This window comes from Equus asinus, chromosome 22 (genome assembly GCF_041296235.1).
Source record: "Equus asinus isolate D_3611 breed Donkey chromosome 22, EquAss-T2T_v2, whole genome shotgun sequence".
NCBI lineage: Eukaryota > Metazoa > Chordata > Mammalia > Perissodactyla > Equidae > Equus > Equus asinus.
The window spans coordinates 15,678,336-15,697,072 of NC_091811.1; the positions used below are offsets into that span (position 1 = coordinate 15,678,336).

The window sequence follows — 18,737 nt, forward strand, 5'->3', positions numbered from 1 at the left end:
TAATGACACACAGGCCAAGGCCTTCCTGCTATACAATATTGCTTGGTCAAAATATAATTTCCTGCTCCCTCTCTCTTTTGCCTTCACTTAGGAACAGATTCTGTTCAATTTTCAGAGAGTTTCAGAAAGTCATCTGGTCCACCCTCTAGGTTGTAGGCAGGGGTGTGCTGAAATCATTCCTGAAAAAAAGCAGCTTCTTCTTTCCCTGAATGAAGGTGCAGTCATGACCTTGGACAGAACAAATGGCATTTCTCTACATTTTAGACAAACGTCAGAAGCTTGAACTCGAGGCAGAGCTTCAGGAATGGCCACTGGCCTAGGAGAGTGTAAGCGTTCCGATTTCACACGTTTCTGGGTGGGTGGGCAGTGGTCTGAGCAATGTCTCCTGGGTTGAAAAGTCTGGTGAAAGGCAGATGCTAAGAGAGCAAGAGTCCCCGTTCCCATCATAGACTGTGAGCTTCAAAAGCTCGTGTATTCCCAATGCCTTTGTTCCGCATGTGAAGAAATGAGGGTCAAAGCACTGAAGTGACCAGTCAGTGGTCACCCAGATGACCTGGGTCAGAGAAGACGGAGAACCAGGCTCGACTCCCAGGCCCGTGTTCTGTCCACAACACGGCACTGTCTTCCCAAGCATCCTAAGTTTTAAAACTGACAACTCCACACGTTTGCGTTTAGGATTGTCAATGATCCAAATTCCATCTGGAGTCTGTCACTTATGGAGGGAACATGAACTGGAGCAAGGAAGGGGCTGACGGCACTGCCAGGGCCGGAGAGGGCCAAGATCTTGGGAGGGGTCTGACTGCCTTTCGCATGTCTGCCCCAGTCCGCCCCCAACGCACTGATCTCAGAGTGAAGACCACAAAAGTCTCCATGAGTCTGCTATTTCCCAGAGAAGAAAATGGAAGCACGTTCAGCCTCAGCCAGCCTTGAGGCTGAGACGAGAATCGTGCGTGAGGCATTCAGACTCACCACTGCCCCCTGCCACCTTCTTCGGGCAGCTGCAGCAAGAAAAGCCCTTACCAGAAAAATCCTGTTTAGGGTTTTCTTGTTTCCCCATAATCAGTCTCTCTCAGTCCCTCGAATTGTCTCTCTGTCTCTGTCTCTGTCTCTGTCTGTCTGTCTGTCTGGCTGGCTGGCTCTCTCTCTCTCACACACACACACACACACATACACACAATTAGAGTAGAACTGAATGAAAGGAAAAAATAAGAGTGTGTAGAAAATTCTGCAACGGCTGTGAAATCGCCAATTGGATTTTCAAGATGGATGGTTTCTCCCTAATTAGATTCTGCTGCCTTGTATAAACCAACTTTGCAGCTTTATCCCATTCTATAAAGCAAACCGTTTTTCATTAGTCAGGTTTACAAAGCACGCCCGTGGTGTACACAGAGCACAAACAGTCCTCACCTTCCAATCTACTCCCAGGGCAATGTTGACAATGCGCTTCTGCCTCAGATAATAATATACCAATAAAAACAGGTGCCCGATTAAGGCACAGCCTCATCACCTGGAGCCCTCATGGAGAACTTCTAATCTTCACTCTAGGAACAGGACTAAAATTACAGACTGGAAGGGTGCCCTGGGGTGTACCTTTTGCAGGCTGATACATTTTGGAAGAACAGGCTAGAGCAGCATTTCTCATAGTATGGTCTGTGGCCTGCCTGCATCAGAACCACCTGGGCTGTGTGCTAAGATGCACATTCCTGGGACCCACCCCAGGACACACTGATTCAGACTCTCTGGGGGAGGGACCTAGGAATCTACCTTTTAATCAAGATTGTCTGGTAATTCTGGAGGAAGCTAACATTCGAGAACCACACAGTTAAAGCCCTTCACAGGTGGAACGTAAGGGCCATCTGTCATATATATGATGCTTTATTTGCTGCCCTGCCTGGGGGGACCAGGTCAAGGAAATGATGACCCCCCTCCCACATCACAGACACCTCTTCTCAGGCTTGTGTCACGGTACCGGCATCATAGTTGGGGCCGCCTGTCAGGCTGTAAGACACATCCCCTCCTGGTCTGGACACTCTCTCAGAACCCAGGGACATCACCCTAGACAGAAAGCACCCGCGGGATGGCTGGGCAGGGGCTGCGATTTAAGGGCCCCTGTGCTCCCAGGAAATTGCCTGAGGCCTAACTCAGCTGGACAAGGAAAGCCTGTGCAGATGAGGAGCTGATTCCAACGAGGGTGTGGGGAGTGTTGCTAAGCTTGTCAAGGCCAAGTGTGGCCTACTGATGATGCGAAACACACAGCCTGGGTGGTGTTCCCAGGCTGCTGAGCTGCAGACGATTGAGCAGAGCCCATGGCCTGCCTTTGATCTAAAAAGCACTTTTCTTCAAAGAGCCCCAAGCACTCCCTAGATACAGCCTAATTCTTCCTTACCCCCGGCCTCCCCAGGGGCAAATCTTGATAAGAAACCCAACCAGGTCAACTTATCCAGCAGATTCCAACTCAGGTTAAAACTCAGAATCCTCAGAATGTTTCATAAATGCAGACTTCGAGCCCCCACCCCAGACCAAGTGAATTGGGTCCTCCTGGCGTGGGCCCTCGGCATCCCCTAGTGATCACCATGAAAGATCCGAATCTCCTGCTGCCTCCAGACAGCATCCTTCTCCATCTGGAGAGCTCAAGCTTTTGTCCCAGAGAAAGGTAACTGGGGAGAACGCTTTCTGTGGCAAAGGAACTTCTCATTCTGATGGCCGGAAGTTCTTCCTCAGGTCAAACTCTCTCTCTCATGCAAAAAGGTGAAGTGCTCTGAGCTTCTGCACGGTGGACACAGGGGAGAGTGGTCAGTGGTACTCCACGCCCCACTCCCCGGAAAGCAGTGGAGGTGCAGAGGGAGCACACCTCACCCTGGAAGTTCAGCAGAGGAGCTGGGCTTCGGCCCAAGGGTCCCGCATTTGACCGTGGCCTCTACCTTGCCCCATGGGGCTAAGGCTGCTTCCCAGTGGACACACAACGGAGTCAAACGCTGTATCCAGGATTCTGACTCAGATCTCAGGTTTCCTCAACCTCCCCCCCAAAAGACGAGGGGGTGGGAGATGGGATGCTCCCAGATTGCCTCTTTCCCCTATCCCCAATATGGAGGTTACAAAAAAACCCATGTCAGTGAGGTAAGGAGGGCCCCAGTTATTTCTGACGATGCCCCAGAGGTTGGTCTCCTGACATCAGCCACCAAGGGCTTTCCCCATGCACTCAACCCAGCTGCATCCTCCTCCCTCCCAGAAGGGAGGGGAAGCTGGAGAGGCTGTGGGGGCCGACCTGTTGCACTCACTGCAGCAACACGACCCCTGAGGGGCACGGCCCAGCCAGGGGAGCTGGGGGCAGGAGGTCCGCATTCTGCCTGACCTGGTTGAGGCCAGACCCCCCTACTCCCATCCCCTGCCCCGAAAACAGCCCGTTTTCTCTGGACCCCATGGGAGAAAGAAACAAAGGGAGGGTTTAGAAGATGAGGAGGAAGAAGAGGCCGCTGCCGCCAACGGCAACGCTGTCTGTTTCAACAGCACGAGAATCTTCTGGGTGGCTGTGTGGTAGAATCTTTATGGGTATGACCTCTGCTTCACCAGTGTGATCATAAACTCCTCGAAGATGGGAACTCTGTGTTCCGTGTTCCTACCTCAGAGCCTGGCACAGAGTAAGCGCTCGTTAAACGTGAGCTACCAGTACCAGGTGGACTATATTCCGTGGTGCCCGGCCCTGCCGGACACACAGCAGCAATGACTTGACCTCTCGTCACCATCTCTGGGACGGATGCTCATTTTTCAGATGGAGCTGAATCGTTGTTCCCTGGACTGGAAGGCGAGCTTGCAGAGGAGGCTGGGAGTTCCCAGGCCTCCCTGACTCCAGCCCCTATCAGGCCATTCCCCGGAGCGGCCCTTCTCCTCCCCTCTAACGCTGGCTCTGCACCCCCACAGACAAGCCCAAACCTCCAAACTCATCTCCTAGAAGACGCCCCAGAAAGACTTACCTTCACTCAGAGTCATGTGTAAAGAATCCTACTTAGATATTCTCTACCTCATTGGGGTTTCCAGTTTCTAGTTTGACTTCTGAGCTGCAAAGGCCCTCATAGACAATCTGGTCCATTCATAACCCAGAAGCAGGATGTGACCAACATTTTTTTTTAATTTAATAGAAGAGAATAGAATAAGAGACTCTAACAGAAATGATCAGAGTATGCCACATGTAATAAGCATGAGCACTTTTGTTGCAACTTTTGTTTCAGTTACACACATATAAGTATATGGGAGTTGCAAAGTCAAACGTATTTCTTCTGGTGAAGAGTCACACAAAAAGTTTGAAAACACCGATCCCATTCTCTCATGTTGCCAGTTAGAAAACTGATGCACAGAGAGGTAAAGCAAGTTGCTGGAGGTCACACAGCTGGTCAGTGGCAGTGCCTGGGTAAGAACTCAGGTTTCTCCTGTCCCCTATTTCAGTGCTCTGCTCACCACAGCCTGCAGTTCTCTGGTTCTGCGCTCAGAGAACACCCCTGGAATGGGACTGGCCGGAGAGCTCAGTGAATCGCTAATCCCACCAGAGCTCCCCAGCCAGGAGTGGGCCTTCATCAGCTGACCCCAGGGCAGGTGTAGCTGGCAGGGATATCGACAGAGGACGGGCACAGACAGCTGGGACATTTGGCTGAGCCAGTTGTGCACATGCAGCCAAGAGTGACCTTGACTACCATCTCAAGCACGTTGAGAGCAATCATTAAATTAGGGTAAAAGCATGAATGGAGGCCACTGTAAGACGGATGTGAGGGTTCCGAGGCTCTGCAGCAAGTTAGGAGCACTGGCCTCTCCGCAGGAGCACAGGCAGCAGGGCAGCGTCCTGCAGATAAGAAGCCAGGCCACGAGCCCACTCATCACTCCCATTCAGACCGCAATTACCCTCGCCCTCCTTAGAGAACAAGAGCACCATCTCTCTGGGGGCCACTCGACTCTCGCTGGGGCTCCTCAGGGCAATCAATGCCGGAGTCAGAGGGGAGTGGGGGTGCAGGGAGGGTTGGAAATGAATTCAGCCCCCTCATTTCACAGGTGGGAAAGCTGAGGCTCAGAGAGACCAGAGACATGAGCAAGGTCACAGAGCTAGCTGGTTGGAGAGCTGCACATGAATCAAACCCACAGCTCCTGATTCCCAGGCCCCACTTCTCAAATCTACACACAAAGCCCCTGCCCCTCTGATGAAAATGCAGATGCAGTAGGGCGGGGCGAGGCCTGAGATTCTGCATTCCTAAGACGTTTCAGATGATGGTGATGCTGCTGGTCCATGGACCACCCTTTGAATACCAAGACTACAACATGTTGTCCGGAAGGATAAAGGGTTCTTAAACTTCACCTCTGATTATATCAAGGCTCAAACTCTCTACTTCAGTCAGGCAAAGCCTCTAAGACTGATAAACATACCTATTTAAAATAATAATTATTATTATTTTAACCTTCATTGAATCCTTATGTGCCAGCCTTGTTCCAAATACTTACACGTATTACCACGTTTTAATCCTCAAAACTCTATGAGATGGATACTAGTATCGTCTTCATCTTACAGATAAGGAAACTGAGACTCAGCAAGGTTAAGCAACTTGGCCTAAGTCACACAGCTAGTAAGTGGCAGAGCCAAGACTCAAACTCAGACCTGTCTGACTCACGACTTAATCAGCTAAAGCCTATACGGAAGTACAGCCTCAACCCCTTCTTCCTCTGAGCCTTGGGGGCCTCTCCCCAGAACACTCCTACCATTCCTCTAGCCCAGCTGTGTTCCCTCCAGCACCAGTTGGCCGCAGCTTTCTCATAACTCAGGGTCCTAAAGGTCCTTTTTTCCAGACCTGTGTATCCCCAATGGACCTCGACCAGTTACTGTTAGAGTAGATGTGGGGCAGGCACACGACGCACAGGAGCTCAGGGCAAGGTGGAGATATTCGATCTACACAGTAAGACACAAGGTGATCTCCTTAAATCAGGGGCTTGCGTGCTCTCTCTAAGGCCGTGTCAGCACAGACTCTGGCACACTGCCCCCGGAGGTGCTGCTGGGCACCAGGAAGCGTGCTGGGCAGCGTGCGCTCCGAGGCGCAGGCCCGTGGAACGGCGCAGCCGTGAACTGTGAGGATTCCTAAGGCACAGGTGCGAATGTCCAGGCGGGGACCAGACAGCGTGGCAGGGGCACGGGGCAGGACCACTTTGGCCTGCTTCCAAGCTCTACCCAAACTGGGCCCCGGGGTCGGTGGCACTTTCAGGATTGCAACCTGTCTTTAGTCATACATGCGAGCTCACTGCTGTAACATATGCTCGATGGCTGTGGACAAGCACAGCACCCCCGTGGCACACCCGTTCCCCCCAGTGGATGGCCATCTACCAGGCTGCCCCCCACTCCCCACGTTTGCGGCACACAGGCTGGTTCCAGTTCGTTCCTAAGCAGCCTCTTCAGGTGTTGGTGTTCAACTGACCTGGACCTGTCTCCTCTAGGCAAAGGAGGAGTCCTAGAAATCACTCATTACCCACAGAGGCCATGGGGACAAAGAGGTTAACAGGAGAGACGTGAGACCATGATGAGAGAGAGTCGTCAGCGAGGGGCAAACTCGGTGGGACCGAAGGCCAGGCCTGGGTTGGAGGGTAGGTCCAGCATGCTGGGGCCCTACTGCCCAGACGCAGGTAGCATGGTCTTCCAACTGGTCTCAGGGGCCAGACTACCTCCCTCTGAATCCCGGCTCTGCCACTTACAAGCCGTGTATTCTGGGGCACGTTACTAATCTTTTAGGGCCTCGACTTCCTCACCTGTAAAATGCCGATAATAAGGAATAGTCCAAATGAGCTAGTGCCTAGAAAGTATGTAGAACAGTGGCTAGCATATGGTGGGAGTCTGATAAATGTGAGCGAGGGCTTAAAAATACATATATTATGACAGCCATAAGGCCTGGCCCCCACTCTGGCAGACAGCAGTAAGGAGGCATCACGGAATATAAGATATAAGAGAAAGCAGGCTGAGTGTTTCTGTTTTTCACACATATGTAGAGAGAGAGGCTGAGACTGGGTACCCACTTTCTCAGGGCGCACTCCAGTTCATTCTTCTCCTCATGGGCCTCTTGGAGCTGGGAGAAGATTCTGGTCAGGAAATCCTCGAAGTTGGACAGTAAATGAGGTTCGTCCTTTTTCAGCTGCAGCCAGAGTTGCTTGACATCGCTCTCACTGCAAGAGAACGGGGATATTAATGCGGGAGTGTGGAAATGAGGCTTTACGGGAAACACAGAGGTTCCCAGATGTGAAACTGACGGCCAGAAACATCATCGTCATCGTGACAAGGATGCCAGTGGCTCACGCTGAGTGCTGGCTGTACGCCAGGTGCTTTATGCATATAGCTCCTCGCAGTAACCTAGGAGGCAGGCGCTGTGATGACTCCCATTCACAAATGAGGAAACAGACGAAGAGAGGTGAAGGGAGCTGTCTCAGATCACTCAGCCGGGAAATGATGAGCCAGGAGTCAACTTCGGGGCTGTCTGGCTCCTATGTTGGCCTCCTTAACCGCCACGCTTGACTGCTTCTGCTCTCCTGTCTTTCTTGATGGGTTGGTGGTGCTGAGCAGGCAGAGCCACATGCTGGAAACATCTCAGAATGCCAGGAAGAAGAGAGGGGGATGGGAGGCATGTGGGGACAAATGCTGTGGAGCTAAGGGAGAGAGCTTGTCGCCCCAGGAAGGACAGTCCTCACGGCTGAGAGGTAAAGACGTGCCATCTGATGGATGGCAGAAGCAACTGTCACCGCGGGGAATGGAAGAGAATATGCAGCACCCCACTGGAGCCTGGTAGCACCAGGAATGACTGACAGGCAAAAGGAAGGGAAGGAGCAGGTCTGAAAGATGTGTGTACACAGATAGAAAGCCAAATAGAAAGTCGAGAGGGACAGAGGCAGGCAGAGAGACAAAGATGCAGAGCGACATGCCTAGAAATCTCCCCCGGCCCAAACCGGGCCCCTGGGCATGTGTGTGCACCGCGCAGCAACAAGACACACAGGGTCATGCGGACCAGCATGGTGAGGAACAGGAGGAGACACATACCACAGACTCTGCTCTCCCTCTCTGGAGCAATTCAACAATCTACAGCCAATGATCAAACTAAGACCAAGAGCAATCTGATTTGCATGCCCTTAAGTTCTAAAACCACTACAATCTGAGGGTAGCTACGACCAGGAACCCACAGGATAAAGAATAAAAGCCTTGTGTAACAAGCACTATATTTGAGAAACTTTCCTCAGAAGTGATATTTGATAGTGCCATGTTAGCAGTGTGCCTGGGGCATAGATATTACACTCTGCTCCCAGCAGAGGAGAGGCCCACTGAGAAATGGACCCACCTCTATTTAGTTATCTCACCATCTATCCACTCGTCCTCCCTCCTTCCTTTCCTTGCTCCATCCAATCCAAGCATCCATCAACTCATCTAGATCATCCATCCATCCATCCATCCACCCAACAACTATTTATCATCTGCTGAAAACCTAACACTGAGGTGACACGAGGGAATCTGGAAACAGGAGCACGGCAGCTAAGGAGCCTCTGCTTTCCAGAATGACTTCCATTTTCCCCATACAGAACATGATGTGACTGTCCACTTTGTTGTACGGGTACAACAGAGATGGCACAAAGGGTTCCAAGATAGAAGGTCTCAGGGAGATGCCACGATGACCTCCCATCCCTTGGGCAGGGTGCTCCCCTCGTGAAGTAAATGCATTATAAAATCAAGGTCCACCTTGCCAGCCCAGGTCTGTCTGTTCACTGCCGGCCTCCTCCTGGAGCTAACTAGCTAGAGCCTCCAGCGAGATCTGCAGTCCCACCTGACCCTCTTTCAAAGCTCTCCGCACCACTTAGTCGTGGCCACATCGCTTCACCCCAGATTTGGAGAAGGGACAAGTCTTTCAACTCTCCATGAAGACAAGCTAAGGCCCACTAAGCTGCCAAGCCACTCAGCCAACTAGACCCCCAAGAACAGCTGGGAGTCCAGCTGCTTAGTCTACCACATCTGGGCTACCGAGGCTACTTCTTGTGGAAGGATATAGGAGTACAGGGCTGGGAGGGATTCTAGAAGGTCAAGCTATCCACCTCCCTGCTTCCAGAATGACACACAAACCATTTTGGTGCATGAAATTATTAAAGACCTCTGAAGTCTTCACAGCCTCCTGTTTCCTTATCTGGGGCCCCACAGTTGTGACATCACCCTCATGCTTCAGCTTAAGCCCACTTCCTTCTTGTTTAACCTCACTAAGGATGGAAATTGCTGGTCACCATCTTCTGCATATCAGTTCTTGTAGACCACTCTTGAAACCTTCTCCAGAGCCTTCTCTTCTCCAGGATATCTCATGCCAGCTCAGTTCTGCACAGGCCTCTGGCATGGGTCCTCACAGTAACATCTGGGGAGCTCTGATTTAGAGCCCCGCCTGGAGGCTGGCTGCCCCGAAGTGACGGATCGGAGGAGAGGTGCCTTTCCTTCACTGCAGCGTCTTGGCTAGCCCCCACCGCCCTCTCCTTCCCTTCCTCCAGGGGGAGGCTTCACAGCTTCACTGGCAGTTGGTCCCGGTGCTCTGGCCTCTTGTCCTTGGAGAAGCTGAATCAGGTGTCTGAGTAACGAGCTTCCCACCCACCTGCCCCAAGGCACACTCTGCAGCTCCACGCCTGCACCAGCCCTCCCAGGCCTGCAGCAGAGCTGCTGCCATGGCCCCCGGTGTCACTTCACTTCATGTGCAGGGCCTCCCACAGGGCTCTCTCCTAGGCCTCTGCCTGTCCCCTCCCGGCCTGGCACGGCTTTGGCCAGCTTCTCAACTCTGACACAGTCTATCAAATTGTCTGCGAAAAAATTCACAGAGCTGCAGAGACCTTCTTTGGCCTGATGTCATGTCAGGCTCCTTCCCTCTTGCTACCTCTTTATCATTCTCCACCGCAGTCCCTTCTCTGCCCCAGCTCAGGACAACCAGCTCCAACTATCAGGCCAGCCCCACCCCTTGCGAAACTCACAGCCAAGCCAAGACCCACAGACCCCAAGATGAGAAGGCAAAAGGCAACGGGAAAACGGGGCAGACAGCAGCTTACGTTTCTCAGGCCAGTGTCTGGTTTTATTAGCTACAACGTCTTTTTACTATTTTATTTTAATTTAATTTTACATTATGCTATGTTTTTTTAAATTTTATTTACTTTTTCATTTCATTTATTTTTTATTTTTATTTTAATGTTTGATTTCATTTCATTTCACTTCACTTTAAATGTCAGGGCTTAGATCCATGTGTCTCTTTATTCCAAAGCACTTTTTGGGAAAAACAAAACAAAACAAAACAGAGGTATTACATTTCATTTGAAGTTCCAGCCATCTAAAATTTCCAGCTGAGCTATTGATTATCCAAGTGGCAGGCTGGTAAAAACTGGTGAATTTCCCACCTCACCTTCCTGAAGAGGTTTGGTGTGGCTCAGGGACACAATGTGCAAAGCGTCCACCCGAAGGGCCTTTGCCAGGAGCACACCATGGTGCGGGGCTGGCATGCACGCAGCCCTGAGACCCAGGGCTGCCTCCAGCAGAGCTAATGGTGATGGGAAGGCTTAGGCAAAACTCACCGAAAAACCCTCAAGGCCTCACCCAGCCCTCTGATGGGTGAGCACACCTGGGAGCAGGGCTGAGCCAAGGGTTGTGTGGATACAGCAGCAGGTGAGGACAGAGCAGGAGAGCAGGGGGATAGGAGTGCTTCCCATGAAAAAATGTAAAAAGCAGACACAGAGCCCTAGACACACAGACAGGCCACTGCAGAGCGCAGGCTGTAGGCGGCGAGTCTCAGGCTGTAGCCAGCGAGTCTCCAGGCAGGCTCAGTGTGGAGCCTGGCAGAGTGTTTAAGGAATGTTAGTGGTGGAGGCGGGCAGATGAGGAGGCTGCTCCGAGGCTGGGCTCCATCCCCCAAACCACTGTGGCCACTTACTCTTCCAAAACCTTTTGGGCTCCAAGTTTGTCCATCAGCATCTGGAACTGGGCTTCCTCATCCTCGCCCATGTCACCCAGATCCTCTTCCCCTCTGGACTGATAGACCTTCTCTTCCTGGAGCTGGGCCGCCTGTTCACTTGCATCTTCCTGACTTGGCTTATTCTGGCTGAAGAAGAAGTGGCCTGGAGGATGCGGGGCACAAGGATCTAAATTAGGCAATACTCACCCAGGAAAACCTTAGCTTTCCAGGCACCAGGAATCACTTGAGGTTTTCCCGAGAGAAAAAAAAAGGGAAACCCCCTATTGGGGGCAAAGATCCTTGGATACCATGATCCTGACTTTGTGTCTTTCCCACTTCCACGAGATTCTGTCAGAAATGCTAGAACCTGGGGAAGGCAGAATGCATGACAGGTACTATGGCATCTTTGTGGTCCTCAATTCTTTAACTCAAGGCTTAGAACCCATCTCTGTTGATTTCTTCTCTAAACAACACCTTTCCTCCATCACACTCCTGCAGCCTGCCTGCCCACATTCCATGCTATCACCTGGTCACCCAGACCACCACTGTCACCGTCCTTTGCACTCACAAGTTACTTAACAGTTTCAGGCGCACTTTCTCCACACTTCTCCTGGCTAGTAACCCAGCAACCTGCCTTATCCTCCCAAGTGAATTCTAAGTCCCTGAAGGTCAGGAAAGGCATCAGAGACTTTTAAGGAAACGATATGGTACCTTATATGAGGCAGACGTATGGTAAAACTTGCCTCTTATCTGACCAGTACCTGTGCTGATCAATATCTGATCAATATCTGATCTGACGGTGTGTCTGGTTTCTTTATCTTGTTCAGGAATCTCAGTTCTCCTTCCTCCTGGCTACCTTGAGAATGAATGGTCTCTTCAAACCCTCCAGAAAGTCCTCTGACAGCTGGAACCCTCAACCTGGGAGACTCAGCTGGACTCAGGTTGAAGTGCGTCATGCAGTCATGCCACTTTGCTGTCCACTGGTATCAAGGCAGAGAATGAGAGGCTGGAGATCTCATCTCAGCTCACCCTTTGATGCCAAGCCTTCTGCCAGAGCTTCCCTGCATTCCCCTTGCCATTCTCAGGGGGCAGGGGACTCGGCAGTGACAGTACGGTGGGCACTGGGAGAGCAGTGGTGTGAGCAGCCAAGGTGGACATGCGAAAAGAGGCCCAAATAGTGCAGAGCCTGGAAGTTCAGGAGGGCAGGAAAGCTTGTGCCACATGGACCCTCAGATCTGTGGGGCAGGGGTGCTCCTTATATAGCTTTAGGTGGACCTATAACCCTGGGGCCCCAGCGTCCATCAGAACTTACTAAATCCAGTGGTGAACTCCTCTGGGGTCAGAAAGCCATTGCCATCAGCATCCAGGGCATCAAACACATCCTCCAGGTCCTCCAGGCTGAGCGGCAACTCCTCACGGAGCCTCTGAAGGCAATCCAGACGACCCTGGTCAACACCCTGCTGATCACGGGGGCTGCCCTGGGCTTCAGGGCTTTCTGCCAAAAATGTCAGGAGCTGGCCCTGTCCTACAAAAGCCAGAAGCAAGCTTCTGAAGACCACTTTTCCACCCTTCTCCTCCTTTGAATAATAGGACATCTACCATTTATTGGGTGCCTACTAATGTGCTAGACAATCTGCCAGGTGATTTATAAATAAATAAATAGATACCTATGTATCTATTTATTGATATATTTATCTACATCTCTCTGTATGTATTTGCATTTAATTCTCATGACAATCCTTTGAGGTGGACATTATTACCCCCATTTTATAGATGGAGTGTGAAGTTAAATGACCCATCTCAAGGTCACCTAGCCAGTAAATGACTGCCAGGAGTCAAATCCAGGTCTGATTCCAAAGCTGGCGCCCTTCACAACTATAAAGGACTGAATACTGTTGCAGGATAACACTTCCACATGTGGTGTTGTCAAATTAAATGAGATAATGAATGTCAAGAGCACGGCTCAGTGCCTGGCACAGAGAACACGTTCAATAAAAAGCAGTAAGGAGGCAGAGCGAGAGAGAGATCCACCGACCACCAAGGGCACTTGGGGAGTGTGGCAGAGCCGGGTTTCTCACCTGGTCTTTCTCCCAAGCCCCTTCCTCTACCGCGCTGCCTCCCCTGTTGCGATGCAGCTGTGGGTCACACTCCCAGAGGTCTTCCCTGATGGAGGCCACTCATGTCCCAGGGCCCGAGCACCACATTTCTAAGTTTCTATGGACATACCTGTCAGTGCTTTACCTCTGGGGGGATGCCGGATAGGCCCCCTGTTCCCTCTGAGTGACCTGTACCTACCACACCAGGCTGTATGCCACTCCTGCTCCCTGCTGGCTCGAGGTGCCAATCCCGCAGGAGTATTTGTGTTTCAAAAGGGAAGTGGACAAGATGGTGTGAGGAGGTCATAAATAAACACTGGCTGTGAGTCCTGGGCTGACTAGGACCACACGAGGATGGAAGGGCAGGGACCAGCTGATGGGATGAGGAGCAGAGTGGCTGAGCTGTTGATGCGTTCTTCCAGGTTTCTGCCTGACACGCAGTAGCCCCAGGCCAAGGCCAATTTGCATAGTTGAAGCAAGCGTCCTCTTATACCCTAAAAACGTAAGTCTCCAAATGAGGACTTCCCAAGGGAGTTCATTATATTCCAGCTGACCTTCCCACTTCCTCCTAGTTACCCAAGGGACAATTGTACAAAATTTCCAGTGTGGAAGTGAGTGACAGCCGAAGACACTGAATACAGGGCCAAAGGAAGGAAGATATGTATCCATCTGAACAATAAAAAAGAGCTGGCAGGTGTGAAAGCCCATAACACAACTTGCAAGAACACTTAGCTTGATTCTATGGCAATCTTCTAACTGATAAGCCATAAAGTTTAATTTGGCAAATATGTGCATTAAGGGAGACTATGATGCATTACAAAGCAGGAAGATAGAATGATGTGGAAGCCATTTAGAAGAACTGAATTAAATATGAATGAGCTTTTTAAAAAATGAAGGGGAGTGAGAGTGTGTGCAAAGATTCTAGAAGCGCATCTGCTTAGCATACAGTCGAATCTCTGGTTTACCAACAATCCATAAACCAGCTGTCTCAGAAGCCACAGTAAGAGAAGGTGGGGTGAGGAGGGAGTCAATCTGGCAAGCAGGAAGTCTATTAGCTCCTTTTGAAAGCAAAGGGATGACACTGGAGGTCGGGTGAAAACCCAGGCTCCTGTCCGACTCAGATTCCAGTCCTGTCCGTGGGAAATCCTGCCTCTCTCCTCACTCTCAGCCTAGGATCGCTGAACCTGATCTAAAATGTGCTATCTCACTCTGTGCTGGAGCTAGAAATGGGCTGGAAGGAAACTGCAGAGGTCAGTGGGACCCTCAATTTGCCTTTTACCCAAACCACCCTGGACAAGGACGCCTTTTCTCTTACTAGTGTGAACCGGGAACAGCTATGTCATACCCGACCTTTGGCACCATTGCTGCATCTAACGCTTCCAACCACAAAGCCTTCCTATTATCTGATTCCAGCCCTTCTTGTCTGCATGTCAAGGTGGTTTCCTCTTTCTGGTGTCAGTGAAGATGGTGAAAGCAGTAGTATATCCTCCAAATCATTCTTACTCTTCACATCTTAGCAAATTAGTACTGAGCGCTCCTTCAGCCTTCTCTGCAGCTGCACCCGCCAGATTCTTTAACCTCTCTTTATTGGCTCTACTTGAAAAATCCTTTAGTCTTAATAACCATAATTACTTCTTATTTATCTTTCTTGTCAGGGTCTGCAGAGCCATGTAAAACCAACTTATTCTGGTCTTGTCCCCTGGGCACCTGGTGCTGTGTACATTTTTAAATAAGTGAGGTAACCAGGGTGGAGAGAGACAAGACTATTTATTCCACTGCGCAGACAGCCTGCGAGGCTCGGAGATTTGCCTGAAGTCACAGCGGAGACCAGAGCTGGAATGAAGAACTGATTTCCCACTCAGGGCTCAGCTATGATCTCGCGGTTCCCCAGTGTGTTCATTCTAGAATTCCCTATTCTGCACTGCCATTCCACACCTCCCCACCTCCCCCCAGAATCTCTCTAGCCTCCCAGAGATCTGTTTCCCTTCCTCTCCCCTCTGGAAGAGCAAGCAGGGGAGAAGAGAGATGAGGAGGCAGTCAGCTGGCCCTGTCCATACTGTCCACAGCCCAAGCAGCTCTTTAGAGCTCCTTGGCTCCTTTAAACACTGCCTCCCTCCACCGCCTTCAATAACTCTGAATTCCTTCTTCACTCTCAACATCGCTTCCTCAGGAAGCCTCTGTGGTTATACAGCTCCCCAAACACCTTCTCTCCTTCATACCTCTTATCTCAGCTTGTATTTCACATACCGATAGATGCAATGAGTTGATCGCTGTCTGTTCCTTCAGTGGACTGGGAGACCTGAGAACAGGGACCCCATTCATTTTTACTATTATGTCCCCAGGATGTAGCCCAGTGCTGACAACCATCAAGTATTTAGATCCTTGCTAAACGAATGAATGAGTAAATGAGTGACTACGAGCGATGGCAGGGGATCCTGAACTGTCTACGGAGCGCTGGGGGAGACCTCACACACTCCAGATCCTGAACCAGCACTACTGCTGATTCTCAGCAAGGTCTCGTAAACTGGGGATTTTCCAGGACCTGGAACAGGAAGCAATCCTGTAGCAGCAGTATTGAGGGCCCTGGCTCCCAGAGCCCTGGAAAAACGATGTCTTCTGCTGCACTCCAGCCAGACCCCTCTACCTTCCTGGTCACCAGCCCGGTAATACGCCTCGTGTAGTTTAAAGGGAATGGTTGCACAGCTTCAAACATGTCTACATTTCTCATTAAAGAGAAAACTAGGAGAAAGCCATCTTTACAGCCAGAATCATGGTCTCCCTCCTTTCAGGGCTTCCACAGCCTCCGGTTCAGACCTCTGTTCTAGCACCAGCCACTCTCTTCTTGGTGGCCTAGCTCAGCCACACCACACACCTTCAGGACGAGGACACGAGGTCCAGGAGGCAGGATCTACCTTTATCTGGCTTTGTGCCTTGATGTGCTCGGTTCAGGCTGATTGCTTGGTGTACACTAGGGTTTCCCACCCTTTGCACTGTTGTCTTCTTGGAATGGAGAATTTTCTGCTGGGGGAGGGGGGAGAGGAGCTGTCCTATGCGTTACAGGATATTTAGCAGCATCCCTGGACACTACCTACAAGATGCCAGTAGCACTTCCCTCTCTAGTCGTTTCAATCAAAAACGTCTCTAGACACTATCAAATGTCCTCTAAGAGGCAAAATGGCCTCACTCATGGACACAAACAAGAATAGCACCAGCTGGATACCAACGGAAGGGCCCTATCCAGCAGAAATGCCCTTTCTTTGTCTCTGAAGGAGGACAGATGACTTGCACTTAAAATTACAGAATGACCATGCAGCCGTTGTGGGAAACAGAATTGTGATTCCCTCAAAAAATTAAAAATAGAATTACCATATGATCCAGCAATTCCACTTCTGGGTATTTACCCAAAAGAATTGAAAGCAGGGCCTTGAAGAGTATTTGTACACCTATGTTTATAGCAGCATTATTCACACTCAAGGGTGTGACAGCAACCCAAGTGTCCATTGATGGATGAATGGATGAACCAAATGTGGTATACAGGTACAATGGAATATTATTCAGCCTTTAAAAAGGAAAGAAATCCTGTCACATGCTGCAACGTGAATGAACCTTGAGGACATTGTGCTAAGTGAAATAAACCAGTCACAAAAGGACAAATGCTGTATGATTCCACTTATATGAGGTTCCTAAAGTAGTCAAATTCATAGAGACAGAAACAACAGTGGTTGCCTGGGGCTGGAGGGATGCGGGAGTGGGGAGTTACTGTTTAATGGGTATAAAGCTTCAGTTTTGCAAGATGAAAAGAGTTCTGGAGATGGATGGTGGTAACGGTGGCACAGCAATGTGATGTACTGAATACCACTGCACTGGCCACTTAAAAATGGTCAAGATGGTAAATTTTATGTTATGTCTATTTTACCATAATTTTAAAAAATTACAGTGTGGAAGACACCAGGACTGGCTAACACAGGGTATGAGCGCCCCCACAGATCAGGGCTGTGGAGGGATTTCCAGGGCGGGGTCTCAAGGCTGAGGGCTCCACATGCATAAGCTTATTTCACTCTCTGCCAGGGCTGAGGGGTAGCTATAAATCATCCACAGATGAGAAGCTGCAGCCCAGAGGGGTTAAGAGACTTACAGAAATGCACACTGCTAGTAAGTTGCAGATTCAGGATTAAAACTTGGTCAATTTACCACAAAAATCCTTAAAGTCTTCTTGTTACCCTAAGTCCGGAGTCAGCTAAGCTTTTCTGGGAAGGGCCAAACAGCACATACTTTACGCTTGGCAGGCCGTTGGCTCTTTGTCACCACCACTCACCTCTGCAGCGCGGTGTAAAAGCTGCCGTGGACAAGATGTGAGTGAGCACGCGCTGCCTCCAGTAAAACTCTACAGAAACAGGCAGCGGACCAGGTCTGGCAGATCTGCCGACTCCTAAACGATTCTTAGCAGCCCGGCCAAGCCAGGAACCCCAGCAGCGCTGGGAGGAAGGTCCTTGGAATTGGGAGGTAATCATTTCACGCCTCTGGGAATCAGGGAGACAGGATTTCTGAGGCCCTAGGATTCTTCAGAGGGACTTCTGTCCACCCTGCCCTATCCCCCTCTCCCAGCTGAAGGGCCTTCACGCCCTCCCGGCCTGGCCCTCTCTTGTCCATCTCGCCCTCTGAGGCAGGACTGACTTTCCCTCAGGGGCCCTGGCCCCATGACTCTGCTTCTCTAGGGGACTGCACCAGACCTCCCCCCCCCCGGCCAGGCAATCTTTGCCCCAATTCCACCTGGAGGGACCCCCAGGGAACCCAGAGAGGTTCGCCACGGAGAACGGTGTGCAGTCCAAGGGGCCGTGGGTAGGGCTGAGACCTCTCGAACCGCCACCTCCACTGTCTTCGCGTGGCTCAGAGTCCACCAGCTGCGTCCCTGGAGCAGAACATCCACACGCAGAGCCTGCATACGGGGCAGCTTGCACCCCGCCCTCAGGCGGCCACCTCAGGTTCCTCCAGGGACCCCAAAGAGAAACAGCTTCTCCTGGCCCTGCTCCTTTCCTCTGTGGTCCCTGCTCTGTCAGGGTGGGCTGGCTACACACTGTGGGGTTCAGACCACGTGGCAGACTCCCCCAGCTCTCGGAGGACGACAGGAAGTCCCTCTCACTCTGCAAATGGAGACTTGGTAATGAGGGGTGAGAAGGACCAGAGCACTAGGGGCGGGGCTAACTCTCTCATTCCTTTTCCAAAAGGACAGCAAGCTCCCCATAGTAGTGTTCCAACTTTGCTTCTCCACCTGCCTCCTCCAGCTGCCTAGGTTCTCCCTCCCTCGTGGCCCAGAGCCTCCCCTCCCTTGAGAGCCATTCTCTGCTTTAAAGGACCTCTCCAGGGGCCGAATTAGTGCGTGCATGCACACTTGGAGCTCTGCTCCTTCCAGTTCCCATGCGGCTGTGCTGGAAGCTGAAGGTGAGACAGGTGGTGGAGGCCAGGTCCAAGGAGATGGCCACCAACCAAAAGGAGTGACCATCCCACAAAGCAGCTATGTGTCGGGGCGACAAGCCACAGGCAGATGTTTGTGGGCTGTGACCAGGAGGACCAAGGGACATGTGGGCTTTCCACAGAGAGGCCAGGGTCGACTACGAGAGGGTGACTTTCTTACGTTTCTCCTTCCAGCCTATCCTTCTCCAGACGTGACTGAGGAAGG

The 18,737-nt window shown here is 51.1% G+C and overlaps 1 protein-coding gene across 13 annotated transcripts in view; it reads right to left on the reverse strand.

The window, feature by feature from the left end:
• CRACR2A (calcium release activated channel regulator 2A) overlaps window positions 1-18,737 on the reverse strand; it is a 176,251-nt gene that overhangs the window by 53,956 nt on the left and 103,558 nt on the right. For all 13 annotated transcript variants that reach the window (XR_006518404.2, XR_011497113.1, XR_011497112.1 and 10 more), the window contains 3 exons: window positions 12,277-12,388; window positions 10,944-11,127; window positions 7,036-7,182 (listed from right to left, as the gene is read on the reverse strand). Coding sequence is in view for 10 of the 13 variants with exons in the window: in XM_070494916.1 (XP_070351017.1) it covers window positions 7,036-7,182; window positions 10,944-11,127; window positions 12,277-12,388 (443 nt within the window). In the remaining 3 variants the exon portion in view is untranslated. The remainder of the gene's footprint in view (window positions 1-7,035; window positions 7,183-10,943; window positions 11,128-12,276; window positions 12,389-18,737) is intronic.